At 41.7% G+C, this 16,069-nt stretch overlaps 1 protein-coding gene across 4 annotated transcripts in view; it reads left to right on the plus strand.

Annotated features, from left to right (window-relative positions):
- The window catches only part of ARHGAP21 (Rho GTPase activating protein 21), a 118,305-nt gene extending 102,700 nt beyond the window's left edge, over positions 1 to 15,605 (plus strand). For all 4 annotated transcript variants that reach the window (XM_061996447.1, XM_061996449.1, XM_061996450.1 and 1 more), the window contains 16 exons: positions 125 to 227; positions 318 to 354; positions 2,427 to 2,552; positions 3,015 to 3,299; positions 4,368 to 4,432; positions 4,516 to 4,664; positions 5,998 to 6,140; positions 6,235 to 6,390; positions 6,498 to 6,576; positions 6,931 to 7,004; positions 7,088 to 7,177; positions 8,312 to 8,437; positions 8,638 to 8,679; positions 8,997 to 9,102; positions 10,871 to 10,902; positions 13,043 to 15,605. In XM_061996447.1, the coding sequence (XP_061852431.1) occupies positions 125 to 227; positions 318 to 354; positions 2,427 to 2,552; positions 3,015 to 3,299; positions 4,368 to 4,432; positions 4,516 to 4,664; positions 5,998 to 6,140; positions 6,235 to 6,390; positions 6,498 to 6,576; positions 6,931 to 7,004; positions 7,088 to 7,177; positions 8,312 to 8,437; positions 8,638 to 8,679; positions 8,997 to 9,102; positions 10,871 to 10,902; positions 13,043 to 14,779 (3,350 nt within the window). In that variant the 3' untranslated portion in view covers positions 14,780 to 15,605. The remainder of the gene's footprint in view (positions 1 to 124; positions 228 to 317; positions 355 to 2,426; positions 2,553 to 3,014; positions 3,300 to 4,367; positions 4,433 to 4,515; positions 4,665 to 5,997; positions 6,141 to 6,234; positions 6,391 to 6,497; positions 6,577 to 6,930; positions 7,005 to 7,087; positions 7,178 to 8,311; positions 8,438 to 8,637; positions 8,680 to 8,996; positions 9,103 to 10,870; positions 10,903 to 13,042) is intronic.
- Positions 15,606 to 16,069: the final 464 nt, after the last annotated feature.

Raw genomic sequence — 16,069 nt, forward strand, 5'->3', positions numbered from 1 at the left:
GCAACTTTTTCCTTTTGCATTCTGGAGAATAGGAATGAAAATTGTGATCTCTCTGTTGCTTGAAATAAATTGCAAAAATGTGATTCAAGTTCCCGCAGACTCAGCAATTTTTATTTGTTTATAGAATCCATCCGGCCTAGCGTCCTGGATAGTCAGCCTGCTGCCAAAACTGAGAGATCAAAGTCATATGATGAGGGACTGGATGACTACAGAGAAGAGGGGAAATCGTGAGTTCATGAAAAATATCAGTTAATTTGGAGATCTGTGTTGTAAAGTGTATAACATCTCACTTGAACATTTGTTTTTTCTCCCAACAGATCCATTAAGCACGTATCTAGTTTAAAAGGGATTAAGGTAGGTAAATAATGTATATAACAGCTCCTAAGAATTACACATACTACTGTGACAGGTTGCATGAAACATACAACTCCATTATACAAAGTGTTGTGTTAAACATAGAATCATAGAATGGTAGGGATTGGAAGGGTCCTCTAAAGATCATCTAGTCCAACCCCCTGCTAAAGCAGGTCCACCTAGATCAGGTCACACAGATACGCATCCAGGGAGGTTGTGAAAACCTCCAGAGAAGGAGACTCCACACCTTCCCTGGGCAGCCTCTGCCAGTGCTCTGTCACTCTCACAATGAAATAGTTTTTCCTTATGTTTAAATGGAACATTTTGTGTTAAAGCTTCTTTCCATTACCCCTTGTCCTGTTACTAGATACAACAGAAAAAAAGTGATGCCCCAGCCTCCTGACACCCACCATTTAGATATTTGTAAATATTCATGAGATCCCCAGACTAAACAGCCCCAGTTCCCACAGCCTTTCCTCATAACAAAGATGCTCCAGTCCCCTGGTCATCATCGTGGCCCTGCACCACGTAGAGATCAACTCCAACTCCTTGGGATGTCTTTTCTAAACAGTATATAGTGACTTCCCCTATTCCTCTGGTGGACAGGATGCAAGAGGAAAATAACTTGTGCCCCCCTACCCTTAATTTGTTTCCCCAGGGTTTTAACATCCTCCTTGATTCTGGTGATCTCATGTCTGATTCCATCGTTCATCCCCACGTGTAAGAGGAGTAGGGGACTGTAGTGTGCATCCCTGATGAGCCGCGGCAGTCTCAGCCATATCACGGGTCTCAGCTCCTGGCAGGCAGCACAGCTCTCATGACTCCTTTTCCAATCCACAGATGGGTCTCTCGGTGCCTCTTCACAATGAGTCACCCACAACGAGCACCTATCACGTCTTTCTACGGTGCCCACTGTCTGTTGCTGGTGGAGCAGTTGGTGGTGAATTGTTAGCTGAGTTTTCCCCTCCTGGACCTTGCTTGTCTATGTCCCCTGTCGTTAATACCTCCTACTTATTTTTAATTGGCACACCAGAAGGAGAGTTATGAAGAGGAGCCCTGTTTTTTTCTGTTACCAGGGTTCAAGGCATCTCAGTTTCAGTGGGGGCTGCTATCTGGTTGTGGAACCATCTATCAGTCTCCATCTCTGCACCTCTAATAGTACAGAGGCTACTAACAGTTTCCTGCAGCTCTTTCACCCAATGCTGCAGCTCTTGAGCTTGAAGGCACCTATCACATGTACTTAACTTAGCAGCAGATGTGCCTAAACATCCTAAACACCCCCTTGCAGTCCACCTGCACTGACACATTCTTGCAGACCAGCTCAGTCTGGGTTATAGGGTATTACTCATCTGAGCCCTGGCTGTAGCTCTCAGGCGATTGCCCACTATCTTGTTAGCTTGAGGCACGAGCACTTCTGTGACTTGTGGCTCTGTGTGGGCTGTGGGATCATTCCCTGCCCATCCTCCCCACACCCCGCGCAGTAAGCGCGTGCCCTGCGCTGCCTGTGGGCCGTTGGAACCCGCCGCGGTGGCTGCGACTCCGGCTGTCAGCAGTGCCGTCCCCTGGCGAGAGCTGCTGCCTCCTGCCGCTTCTCCTCGCATCTCCTGCGCTCCCTTGGCCAGAAGCGAGCCTTGCCGCTGTCCCATGTCCCACCACTGCAATAGCCGTGAGGTTCATTGCAACTCCCGGGCATCCGGTTGCTCATCGCTTGTGATACGTTTTCATAGTTCAGTCGATCCCAATGTTTCTCCTCCGTGATTGCCGGACACATCGCGTAAGTAAACGCGGTGTCTTTTCTAGGCTCACCTCATCCCTGACATTCGCTTTCCTCAGCCTCCCTCACGGCAGCGTAGCTGTGGCTTGCTTTTGGAGGAACTTCCTCAGTGTCTCCAAGCGTTCTGGGGATACGTCAGGTCACTGTTGCTGTGTGGAAAGAAAGTAGGAGTAATATTTTCTCAGGAGGTTACTCCTCAGGGCGTTCTTGAAGTGAGAAACATCCTGAATGCGTAGGGATTGCAGAGAAAAGTGTTTGAAGGTCCACTGTGGGACTCTTTCTGTGGTGTTTTCTTTAGGTTGCCGACAGCCAGAAGTCTTCAGAAGACTCTGGTTCCCGAAAAGATTCTTCTTCAGAAGTCTTCGGTGATGCATCCAAGGAAGGATGGCTCCATTTCCGCCAGCTTGTTACAGACAAAGGAAAGGTACCTATCTGGTTTCCTCTTTAAATTGTTGTTTGAGGGATATATGCATCAATAAGACTGACAAAATCTTAGACCTGCTAGAACATCAGCTTTAGTGAATTCCTCAGCTTTTTGATGGAATGCTTTCTAGACTCCCTCAGTTTTAACATTTCATAGCACCTGTGCAGTAAAGTTACTTCCAATGACTAATGAAGTAGTAAGACTCAGTCCCTTGATATTAACTTGGTCTCGTTTTTCTCTTTGCTAATAATGAAGAAAGGGATATATTGTGTAACTGCTCTAGAGTTCAGATTAACTTTCTGCACCCATATAGACTAACATGTAAGGAAAATGGGGAGTCTGCAGTTGCGGTGCTGTGTCTGTATGAGTCTGACTTGAAGTTTAAAAGGAGGCAGTTTTTGTAATTCAGAAGCACTTCTTGTAGCAAATGAGCAACCTAACCTATGAGCTGCTGTTTTTCAGCGAGTTGGTGGGAGCATTCGTCCATGGAAGCAATTGTATGTTGTCCTCCGAGGTCATTCGCTTTATTTGTACAAGGATAGAAAGGAGCAAGTGACCTCGTCTGAAGACGAGCAGCCTATAAGCATCAATGCCTGTTTGATAGACATCTCCTACTGTGACACGAAGAGGAAAAATGTATTTAGACTCACCACATCAGACCGAGAGTATCTATTTCAAGCGGAGGACAGAGATCAGATGTTGGCATGGATTAAAGCAATACAAGAGAACAGCAACTTAAATGATGAGGTAATCACAGAAACCAGAGTTCTTGTTGTTTCAGTAAAAAATGACTCTATTTTCTTGTAATTAATACCTGAACTAAAACCACATTGCAATTAAACAATAGGCCAAAATATGTACAGGAGCAGACAAAAAAATGAGGTGTAAGGCCAGGTAACCAAGTAAATACATTGAGTTTAAAAAGCCTAACTTTGGAAATAAACTTTGGAAATAAACAAAGTAATGTTAGTGTACCTTTAGTCAAAGCAGCAACCTGTATTAAACTGATGTGTCAAAAATCCCTAAGCGTTTTTAAAAGGGAATTGCAGTATTAGAAGCAGTGTGTTCTGGTTCCAGGCTTGCATGGTGAAGTGCTGAGTGCAGTGGTACAGTGCGATGAGTTTCTCAGTAGGTAGAAAGTGAGACTTTGAAGACTGCTTGCTTCTCTGATGAAATATTGATATTTCTTTAAATTAATGTTAATCCTAAAGAAAAAAGGCAAATAGATGCTATTCTATGTAGGGGGTCAATATCTATCCCAATACTGTCCTCAATGCATTTTCATTTCAGTTGTGGGGAGCAAAGCAATACCTTCATGTCTGTGGTCTTGCACATCTGCTCAGATTTGAAATAATTACCTAAAGAAGATTGGATTAATAAACAGAAGGAAGGATAAAAGCACATTTGAACTCCTGTCTGTTACAGCTCTGTGTGTAGTAGTAATTAGTGGTATAAGCACTGTGTGCACCTGGGATTGGATTTTTCAGAGTAGTAGGTTGCATTGACTGGCATGTTTTTCTCTTTAAACTCGCTTTCAGTTTAACAAGATTTAATCAGATTGTCTTGCTTTGAATAAAAGCTGAAATAGTGGCACTTAATTTGTAATACTCACCTTAGTTCACTTTAATTTTTCTTGTGGTTTTGAGGGTTCTGTCCTTATTATTCCAAAGGGCTGCCTGTTAGACTTTTCTTTTAAGTGTACTGAAAGGTTAGTTTTTCTCTGCAGTCTGACAGGAAGAGTTAATCATATACTGAAAGTAAAAATATTGGTTGTATTTTGTAAGATTATAAAGTAGATCTCACTTTGTTTTATAGGATACTGGTGTCACTAGTAGAGATCTAATTAGTCGAAGGATTAAAGAATACAGTACTATGATGAGGTGAGTGAATTTTATGATGCCAAGTAGTTTTTGTAACCTTCTTAACTAGATTCCTTCTTCTGATGCAATGTATTTTGTTTCAGCTCGTCAAACAGCAAAACAGAGCCATCTCCCAAAACACCTCGCCAGAGCCTAAGTATCAGACAGACTCTGCTTGGAACTAAAGCAGAACAGAGGACCCAGAGCCCACATTCTCCTAAGGATGAGTCTGAAAGGAAGCTTCTCACTAAAGGTCTGTATGTTCTGTGTATTTCTTTAGTTCCTTGTAGCCCCAATGTGAGGCCACCAAGATGCTCTTCTCATGAATGCACAGATGCAAACCAAATATTAGCCAATTGTCTTCTAAGTCGTAGCCATAATCACTCATTTCTCTTAACTATGTCACTTCACTGTTATCTTGGGTCTGTTTCACCCTTGTGGCTCAAGCAGACTTGGAAATGACAAGGTCAGTTCGTATTTTCAGTTTGCTGTTAAGAAACCAGCGTTTTCCAGTTAAGTGTTTTAGAAGTAGGGAAGAACAACTATTTTTGTCTTAATCTTTAAGATCCAAATGTGAAAATATCTTGCTTTTCCCAGAACAAAAGTAGTGCCTACTGAGTTCTAAAAAAGTTTGATGAGCCAGCACTGCAAACTTAAATTAGTAACTGAACTGCATCACATCATGTCACAAGCTCCTTTCTTTGTTTTTCCAAAGAATGTGTAAATATATGGTATTTTGGATGAGACTGTTCTTGTAAGGATGTTGCATACTAATTCAGACAACTAGCTGAGCAATCACTTTAGAGCAATCACTTTTGAACAAGTCAGTCCTGAATGTAAGCTGTTGAGTGAATTCTGTTTTGCGTTGCCAACAAATGTCCCTTGGCTCCTGCTGTGCTGCAGATTATGTAACTAAATTGCAGATGTTACATCCATGTCAAATCTGCTGAGAGTGTTTCCAGAAGCCCTTGAATAATGAGGAAGTGCTGTTGTATCAGATGATTTGAAGTACAGGATAAACGGGAGTTGTCATTTGCTACATGAATTGTATAGGAGAGGTAAAGAGAGCAACTGAACTTTCCATCTGAGTTTTGTATTGATAACACTTTCAAATATTGGAATCCTACTGAAATACTTTAGATGTGACTCAAGTAGGGTAATTTGTGAAGGATTGAGTAGATCTGCATATGTATGAGCATGGCTGCATGTTTTCATAGGTACTTAGTGCAGCACCGTGCTTCAGTAGAGATCTAAACTTGCTTTCCTAAGTGAAGGCTTTGCTTCAAGTGTGCTTTATGTACCTTGGGTCTTACAAAGACGAAATTCCAGAGTACCATCCAGCTCCTTGCTTTTATAAATCTGGGGGTGAGTATGTTCAAGTCTATCTTTTGAAACACAGAACAGTAAAAGAAGGCATATTTCAGACAAACTGATGTTCATTGAGTTGTGGGAGGGCAGGCCAGTGAAAGGTAAAAATGCAGCAGGTGGCACTGAGTCTTTGCAAGTCTGTTAGGTGTATTCACAGTAGTTTTTTGCGACTTACATGTTCTTACTTTTCTTATTTCCTTGGTACTAACAACAAAAAGATGAGACAAGCCCTCCAAAAGACAAGGGAACATGGAGAAAAGGCATCCCAAGCATTATGAGGAAGACCTTTGAGAAGAAACCATCTGCTGGAGGCACGTTTGGTGTTAGACTAGATGACTGCCCCCCGGCTCATACCAACAAAGTAGGGAATGACAATTTTTCTTTCCCTTATGATTTTAGAAGACTCTTTGTATTAAGTACCTGAAATTACATAAATGACATCTCTTTTTTTTCAGTATATTCCACTGATTGTTGATATATGCTGTAAACTTGTTGAAGAAAGAGGTCTTGAGTACACAGGTATTTACAGAGTACCTGGAAACAACGCTGCCATCTCAAGCATGCAAGAAGAGCTCAACAAAGGAATGACTGATATTGATGTTCACGATGATGTAAGTCTCTGATGACACTGTTTTTAGGTTGAAGTCCCCAAACCTTCTGCTTGTGTTGTGATTATAGAAATATAAAGCACGTCTGTCCTTTTCTTCTCAATGTGTAGAAATGGCGAGACTTGAATGTGATCAGCAGTTTGCTGAAGTCCTTCTTCAGAAAGCTCCCAGAGCCCCTTTTTACCAATGGTACGTTGTTTATCTTATGGTTTTGTTTTCAGAAACTACTGTTGAACATTTGAGTCTCAGCTTTCAGATGATTTGAGAGACTATCCAGTGGAATCATCCTAACCGTAATCAATGCCCTCTCTTCCTTAAAGATCCAGGAGTCATGGTGACCCTAGAGCTTAAGAGGGAGAGTTGTAACTAGAATTGCTGTGATGGTGAAAGCTTTGTATCCCCATGTAATTGACTAATTTATTACTTCGAAAGGTCATTCGTGCATATATTACCTGTATTTGTGAGGGGATGAGGATTTCTATATACATACATACAGATGAGGTTTAGAGTATATAGATGATTAATTTCTGCTCCTTTAAACAGACAAATATGCAGATTTCATAGATGCCAATAGAAAAGAAGATCCTGTTGAGCGTCTGAAAACACTGAAGAGACTGGTAAGTTGAAATCAGATGTGTTGTATGTGCAGTGCAAATTTAACATGAAATGTTTCATGTTCTGAAGAGACTCTTTGTTGCAGATTCATGATTTACCTGAACATCATTACGAAACTCTCAAGTTTCTTTCTGCACACCTGAAGACAGTGGCAGAGAACTCAGAAAAGAACAAGGTATCAGAGACAAAAGTAGAACATGTTTTGGTTTGTTTCATTAGGTACATTCTTGTGCAGGATTACATTCATTAAGGTGATAATTTATTATTGTACATAAGATCTTTGCTATGCTGAAAATACCTTTGGGTTACACTAAGGACTCGTGCAAATTGGAACCTGTTTAATATGAATTAAGTTTATTCAAATGGGTATTAATTCTTGTGAGAATATCTGCTTGCATCCTAAGTTTATCCCAAGTCTGTAGATTTCATATAATGTCATCTAGACACCAATAAGCGTGTGCCTGGGCAGGGCACAGATGAGTGTCTGTGACCCAAAGGAACCTGCTGACAGTCTGTGGCACCAGCTTTGTTCTAAGCCTGACTTTCTGGATGTTTGAGTAATTTTTAAGCCTAAGTGTTGCTGTAATTCCTTGAATGTGTGGTGGCCCTGTAGATGCTGGTTTGAAGGAAAATTAATGACATAAGGAGTGATAGCATTAGAGGGTCTTAGTTCACCACTAAAAGTAGCTTTTTGTTATTTCCATGGGGTGGGGAAGAGTCAGTTTAAGTGCTTTTCTGTGCCTGCTGTAATCCTACAGTAAAGTGCAAATAGGAGCATGCCCCATCTTTAGCTCTCAGGGAGGGGTAGCTGAGTGCAAAGCTATGTGCAATATGAGTGTTGCAGTATTTGATTACTAGCTTCATGATTTCATGTGTCATGTAAACATTCAGGATCAAACCAGTGGAAATACCAATGCCTTTTTATTAAAAAAAAAATCTTAAAACATCAATGTTTCTAGACAAAACAAATAGTTTGTATGGAAAGAAGAAAAAAATCCCCTTGCAAGTGTAAAGAATATATCTGAGTTGTGTTTTCTGTGCTTTTGGAGCTGTTTACTTGCAATGGATTAAGGAAGGTTGAGTTCTGACTCGCAGGAATGTTGGATGCATTTGTTGCAGACGCGTATAGGAGAGTTCCAGTGTAGTGTAACATCCTACCTGAGTCACTAATCAGCTCTTAAACACATCTTCTTTATACCTATTTAAAATGATTCTCAGACCTATTAATGATTTTACATTAATGTACTTAAACTATATCATTGTATTTTCTCATTATAAATGTGTGATGTGGAACTATTTAATTTCTCAGATGGAACCAAGAAACCTGGCAATAGTGTTTGGTCCAACACTCGTGAGGACATCTGATGATAACATGACACATATGGTTACACATATGCCAGATCAATATAAAATTGTAGAAACACTCATCCAAAAAGTAAGTGGATGCATTTCATGCTTTAAAACATAAGGTCTTTTGCAGACCAAGCAGCTTTTCTCTCTTTGGACCAGTTTGGGTCCAGTATTAAGCCTTTGAACTCCAGGATACAATTTTTAGTAATCTCCATGTTTGATTGTTCCCCAGTTGGGTTTTGTCTTTCTTGTGGAGTTTTCACTTGTTTTTATTTTAAATTGTAGCATGACTGGTTTTTCACAGAAGATGATGCTGAAGAACCTCTTGTAAGTATTGTGTCAGAAATGATTTGTGTTCCAATTAGTTTAGCACCTGCTTCTGCTGCCTCTAGAATATCTATTTCTTACTATATCTCTGTATGGTTTGCTATTCAGAAGGACCTTTTTAGCTTTCCAGTCCACACAGTATGTTTTTTTTAAAGCAAGCCATACCTTTGTTTTAAAAGCCTAAAGTAAAATGGGACAATAAGAACACGTGAGGAAAACGTGTCCTCGGGTGAATAATGCAGTTTCCTAAATGCTGTTGAATCGTAATGAACTGTTTGTGAAACGATGATGAAGACATCTTTGTTTATTAACTGTAGACAGCAGTTCAGGAGGAAAACACTGTAGAATCTCAGCCAGTGCCAAACATAGATCATTTACTCACCAACATTGGAAGAACGGGAGTATCTCCTGGAGACGTATCAGGTAACTCTTGCCCGGACAGTGTTAGTCCGTAGATTAGAATCACCTCCTCTCTTAACTCACTGTAGCTCTCTCTTCTTATTTTCTTTTACTAATGAACTGGTTTTCTCTTTTCCAAAAGATCATTAACACTTCTTAAAGACTTGAATTGTTGATAATCATGCATGATATAATTTTGAAGACTGTTGTCCTCACAGGAATTGAATCATTAAAAGATGAGGCTTGCACATACTCTTTTATTTATTCACAGTAAACCCATGTAATCATCATCGTGAGGTGAAGCAGAAATGCTGCTGGGAAGGGGTTTGTTGAGATGACAGAAAGACTGATCTTCAGTGATGTTCTAATATTGCTCCTTCCCAACAATAGGAATGCAAAAAAATGAGTTCTGTTTTCTTGTCAAGTGATGGACACTTTAAGTATGTTGCATTCTATCTATACTAAAGCTGATTTCCTTCTGTTTACAAATGCCATCCTCTTTTGTGGCTAAGGACAAGCACTGCAGGCTCTTTCTTGGTGACTTTCCCCCTCTCCCTTCACTATGCTATTGCACTAACCCAGCATGTTGTATCCCACAAATGCTCTCCCTTCGTCTCCAGCTTTCGTTTCAGTTTTCAAGGGTTGTTCAGCACTTACTGAAACAGTCACTTTATACTGATGTTGTAACAGGCGAAATGGGAGGAGTCTATCACACGGTGATGTCGTTAGTGGATTCTGTAATGTCACTGATGGACAGCTGGAACTGTAGGAAGAAGGAGGACTGTTGCCCACACTGTAGCTGCCTTGTCTGCAGAAACCCCCGTTTCTTGTAAATGGAAATTAAAAAAAAAGTTGATCTGTGCTGTAAATTTTCTTTTAAGAGTATTTTAAACAGATCAATGCTACTTTTTAAAAGTTTTTCTGCTGTTTCTTGTTATCTCTGAAGCAGACCCTGAGGAGAAATAGCATGGTATGGTCTACCAGTCTTTCTAGTCATAAAGCATTAGCCATGTGTCAAAAAGGGGTGTGGCAGGGGGCTCAGCTCTTTCTTCCTAGGGAGAAAGTCCCTAAAGCTGGAACACATATTTTTTAGCTGCTGTGCTAGCCCCTTCCTACCCCCTTTCTAACTGTATGATCTTGGGTTTTGCGAGACAGTGAAACTATGGTGTCCATTTTTCATTTCATGATAGCGCTTGTATGGAAAAGTACAAAACTGACAGCTGCTGAAATCCAGACGATTTGAAGAGAAAATTTTACGTGTTCCTGGACAGAGGTGGAGAGAAATGTATAATTGGGGTTTTAGACACAAAATATCACTTAATTCCTTTAAAAACTCACAAAAACAATATGACTACATGAACCATGATTTGTACCTAGGGCAGCCAACAGTTAGGAAGACCTTCAATTTTGCTTTGAGTATCCTGCATCTCGGGAGAGTACACAGTACGATCCTGAAAAGGTCTCTCAGCTGTGGTTTTGCAGGAGCTGTATACTTAAAACATGGAATAAACATTAGTATTTCTGTTTTTATTTAGAAGAACAGGGCTCCTTTGCCATTCCTGTCATTGAGCTGGTTCTGCCTACAATTCACAGCATCCTTTCATGGCGGTGGCTTTCTGTGGTGCAGCTTGCATCTTTGTGAGCTCTGACTATTCACTCTGTTCTGGTTTTTATTTGCTTCACATTTTGTTCTGTGCTTGTCTTTTTCCATAAGTCGAGCATTGTCTGTAGCAACAACAACAAAAATTGCACAGAACTGAGCAGAACTCTTTCTTTTCTAATTTTCCCACAGATTCAACTACTAGTGACTCAGCAAAATCTAAGGTAAATCATTTTGTAAAACCATGTAGTTATAAGCTTCTGAAATCTGTTAGATATTTGCTTGCTTTTTTAAATCACTTGTGTGCAGATGTACTGCAGAGCTTATGTAGAATTTTTTGACTAAGTGCTAATGCTGTTGTCTCATCAAATTATTTTGAGATGTTAAATTGAGGAGGCATCACTTGTTTGCAGTTAGCTGCAGGTGCCGAAGCAGTCAGGTGCACACAGACAGCTTTGTTCCTAACTCTTGCAGTTGTGAGCTCTCCTCATTGTATCTGCTTTAGTAGAGGTAAATGTCTGCAATATGTTCCCTGCCACTGTTGGCATACTGCTTACTCATGGGAAGTGTGTGTCTATTTCACTTAAAAAAGTGTATGTGGAATTTAGGCTTTTCCTCAGAAAGTAACAGCTGCTCCTCTTAAAGGAGACTACAGGTTGGGGTTAAATGTTGATGTGCAAAATCTCCCGAAGAAGCACTGCTGTGCTTGGGATGACAGACTAGTAGATGGGGGGGGAATAAGCTGGAACATGGCCAGTAGTTCAGTCCTCAGTTCAACCGTGGAGTTCTCATCGAACCCACGGATAAATGTTTGGGTCCTTTGAGCTGTTGTTCCACAGTTGCTGACATTAGATGTAGACTGGGTGACTGTGGTCACTTGGAAGATGCTGGGCCCCAGTGGTCCATTGCCAGTTGGTTTTGGATTGGCACTTGTCTGCCAGCACAGTGACTGAGAGGTGTCACCAGCGAGTGAAGGTCCTTTGCCCACACAGCCCATGGGCAGTCACTGTGTAGAAGCCAAGCAGTCACTGCAGGGGGTCTCTGCAGTCTTCTCAGAGGCTTCTTTGGGATATTCTTGGGATATTTTTTCACGTGGAGCAGGAAGTTCTGGAGAACCATCAGTATTTTTGTTACTCTTGGTTGTGTAGAAATTTCTCCCAACTTCTCCCTGGTAGGGGTGGTAGGGGTTGGAAGGGAGCTCTAGAGACCATCTGCTTGAACCCCCTGCTAAAGCAGGTGCCCTGGATCAGATCACACAGGAATGTGGCCAGGTGTGTTGTGAAAATCTCCTTCCCTGGGCAGCCTTTGCCAGGGCTCTCTCACCCTCACAGGAAGGAGGTATTTCCTCTTAATGCTGGAGTAGTGGGCATCCTGCAACAGTCTCTTCCCCTCGCTTTCCTTCTCCCTCTCTGCACTCTGGCTAGTAACAAGTGACTGGGATTTCAAAGACTACTTGAGAGTAGCCCATCACTGCTCGATCCAGAGAGAGGGGCTCAATAACTGAACATGGGCTTCGGTTCAGGTAGCTGACATCTAACCTCTTGTTGAGTCTTAGATAGATGCCATGTTTGAGTCCCACTACATTAAAGGTCTCTGATGGGAGCACTTGCCCTTTTCAGTAGACACCATTGCTCTATTCTTTCCTCAAGTATCTGCAGTGTGCAAGCAGCACTAGTCAGGAGTCAAAGACAGGGTACTGCCTGCACTGAACCCCGTAATGCTGTCACAATGTAGTGGAACTAGTTTTATATGCACTTTATAAGATGGCATATTTGGGCTTGTCTCTTTAGTGCTTCTGTGTAATTCTAGAGGTAGATTCCTCAAAAATCAGGAAGAAGGTTGTTTCTGTTATTTTTTTTTGTGCTGGTGCCTAAGCTAGAATTTATTGAAAGTAATGAATTGGTGCAACTTAAAAACTCAGGCTGAAGGGTGAAAGATCAACTGAGAAGTAGTTTGAGAAATTAGCCTTTTCCCGTAGGTAAGACCTTGAAAAGAGTAAGTGAAACCACACTTTTGGGAACTTAACTGTGAAGCAAACCTGTCATGAAAAGGTTGTCTTGCTGTAATGCAGCCTACTTTATTGGTCAAGGACAATAGCTGTACATACAAACTAGTCTTTGCTAAGTTGAAGGGATTCAGCTAAAAAGTGGAATTCTCAGGATGAAAATTGACTTCTTGGGCAATGCCATGTAGACTACACAGAAAGCATTGAAATACTTCCTGCATAAAGGCAGATTTTCTGCCGTGAAGCTCAAGCTGTGTTTTTAAAAAGTCTCAGGCTAACAAATGTTTCTTTGTGGTTTCTAATCATCACTTCTCCCTTCTTTTTTTCTTCTTTGTTCTTTTTTTTCCCTTTTTTCCCAGGGTTCCTGGGGTTCTGGAAAGGATCAGTATAGCAAGGAACTGCTTGTGTCCTCCATTTTTGCAGCAGCTAGTCGCAAGCGGAAAAAAACAAAAGAGAAACCCCAACCAAGCAGCTCAGAGGATGAGTTGGATAATGTGTTTTTCAAGAAGGAGCTTGCAGAACAATCTCGTGGTGACACAACAAAAGAGGACATAGCTAAAGGGGGATATGAAAGAGAGAGAGACACAGGGAGAAAACAGAGGATGTTTGTCCTGAAGGAAAAAGAGAACAGCAGTAAAAAAGATGTGAATGTTGTAAAGGACGAAAAGAAGTCGTTAAAGAAAGAAGGTACCCTGTCAGAGGAGCCTTCGCTGCCTTACCATGAAAAATGTACCAAATCGCAGAATCTCGGCCGTCTGCAAACCACCCAGAAGAATAACCCCAAAATGCTTGTTTCACAGTCTTCTTCCCAGGTCGAGGGGACGGTGTCTGACTCCGGCACTACGCTAAGCACTTCCTCCCAGGCTTCCCAGCACAGATACTCATGCAAAAAAGTCACCAGCCCTGAAATTCAACCGAAGGAGTTTTTAGCAGCCGACATCAGTTTCATCACCTCAGAGTACCCGACTGCTTCACCTGCTATGTATCTAACTGGGTTAGATGCCAGTATGCTGAGCCCCGAGGGCTACTCAGTGACGGAAAGCAGAGGAGAAGATGCTGATGATGAGAGGAGCGAATTGATCAGCGAAGGGCGTCCTATGGAGACGGACAGTGAGAGCGACTTCTCTGTCTTTGCCACCAGCACCGCCGCTGCCGAGAGGCTGTTCAGGGGAAAGGCCTCAGAAGTGGTGAAGACCAGTCGGAGGAACTCTGAAGAAAGCGAAGTAAGTTGTACTGAGGGAAGTTCAACACCAAAGTTAGAGAGTCGCAGGCTTTTTAGCTCACACAAGCTTATTGAATGCGATACACTGTCAAGGAGAAAGTCTGCACGGCACAAAACGGACAGTGAGGGCTCAGGAGATGCGAAGAGTGAGAAGGACTCACCTACTGTGACCAAAATGTTTGACATAATGAAAAAAGGGAGATCGACAAGCAGCTTGGCAACGTCAGCCAGAAGTGAGGCTGACAAACAAGAACCTACCTGGAGACTTAAAATTACAGACAGGCTAAAGCTGCGACTCAAATCATCTGCAGATGACATGTTTGGAGTCGGGAATCAGAAAGCGAGCTCTGCAGAGACCACAAAGAGAAAAAACATCAGGCGAAGGCACACGCTTGGAGGGCAGAGGGATTTCGCTGAAATAAGTGTCCTGAATGCTTGGAAAGCTCAAGAGCCGAGTCAAAGCAGAGAGAGAGAATCTGAGCTTTCAGCTGTGAATCGGTTGAAGCCCAAATGTCCGGCACAGGACCTCTCCATCTCAGACTGGCTCGCACGAGAGCGGTTACGCACTAGCACAACTGACCTTAATACGGGTGAAACTGGAAAGCCCAGGCTCGAGAACACTAGCTTAGCAGATGTATCCAAGGGAGGTCTGCCTTCATCTGCAGAGGTGCAGGCAGATGAAGGCGGTTCTTCCAGCAGCTTAACTTTAATTGATAGAACAGCACCTTCGGGACCATTTCAGCCACCAGACCAGGTAAATGGTGAAAATTACCAGAATATGAACAAAAACAACTTCAGCCCAGCAGTCGATGCCCATCCTCATAAACTGTCTGGGACCCAAGTGGTTAGATCGCGATTCTACCAGTACCTTTGAAATGGGGAGATACGTCCGCTACAGCAATTCATTAACTTCCTGTTATACTTCCCAGTAGCTGTGGGTCTGTGTGTGTGTACATACGTTTGTTTTCTTTTTTTTTCCTGTACTGTTGTTGTTATGCAGCCTTCATTTAGGCTGGTTTCATCAATATGCTCTGTGGAACGTCTTCACAGTGCATTATCACAGCCAGAAGAACACTAAAGTTGAAGTATATATATATATATATATTTTAAGACAAAGTATATTTGATGGCTGCATACAAATGTTGAAGAAAGCATCTGATGCAACACGCTGTGTAGTGTATACCTGGTTTTCTGACTGAGAGTTGGCCTGGCATTAGTATGCAGAAAAATTGTTCTTTTGGTTTAGTCACTAACAAGTGCCTCATCATCAATTCTTTTGGTTTGTTAGGGTGCCATATTGTTAAATTAGAGAAACTTATTACAAACGAACGAATGCATTTTACTGCTAACGAGTTTCATTGCATTTTACAAATGTTAACACAGGTGGCTACAGAGCTTCCATTCCTTAGGCATTCCAGTAAATATTGGAGTTTTATATTTCCAATTTTAATACAGATTTTGAGTTTTATGTGACTTGAATTTTTAATCTTTCTGTAAAATAAGTAACTTAAATGTACATATTACATGTGTATCTTTTCTTCAGATACCAGATTTGATATAAATGTTGTAACATAGGCGTGTAGATAGTGGATACTGGATGGAACTGGTTTCTTTTATCGAGAATATAATTCTGCATGAAGACCTGTATCATGCCTGTGTGCACACCCACTTAAACACTGGAAATAAACTTGTTTTGTTGACTTTCTGTGTGATGCAAATTCATTGCAATGAAGGGCTTTGAAGCGCCACGGCTGCTGCCCTCGGGACCGCACGAGCTGCTGGATGGCGGGTACTGCTCTTCCACCTCTGCTCTTTCTGGGATGAGACCGGGTAGGGTAACAGATGACACAGATTTGGTTGGTTGAATAGTTTCCTTTTTCTATATAATCTGGTCCTAAGGCAAATTGGCTTATGTTTAATGTGCTGGTACCATAGCCCTGAAAAACTTGTCCATAATCATCCCCAAGTTGTAGAGAGCAAACACTGGTATCTGCCAGTCAAAACGATACTGTGATATGGGCTTGGACTGCTTTCAGTTTTAATTAGGAAGATGGGTTTGTACCCTAAAAACCCTTCTGTGTGGGAACTCTCTACCAATTACATTTTTAATCCCTTTTTTTGCACACCTCCTTCAAAATGAAGGTATTACCGTGTCTCCCACTGT

This window comes from Colius striatus, chromosome 5 (genome assembly GCF_028858725.1).
Source record: "Colius striatus isolate bColStr4 chromosome 5, bColStr4.1.hap1, whole genome shotgun sequence".
NCBI classification, from domain to species: domain Eukaryota; kingdom Metazoa; phylum Chordata; class Aves; order Coliiformes; family Coliidae; genus Colius; species Colius striatus.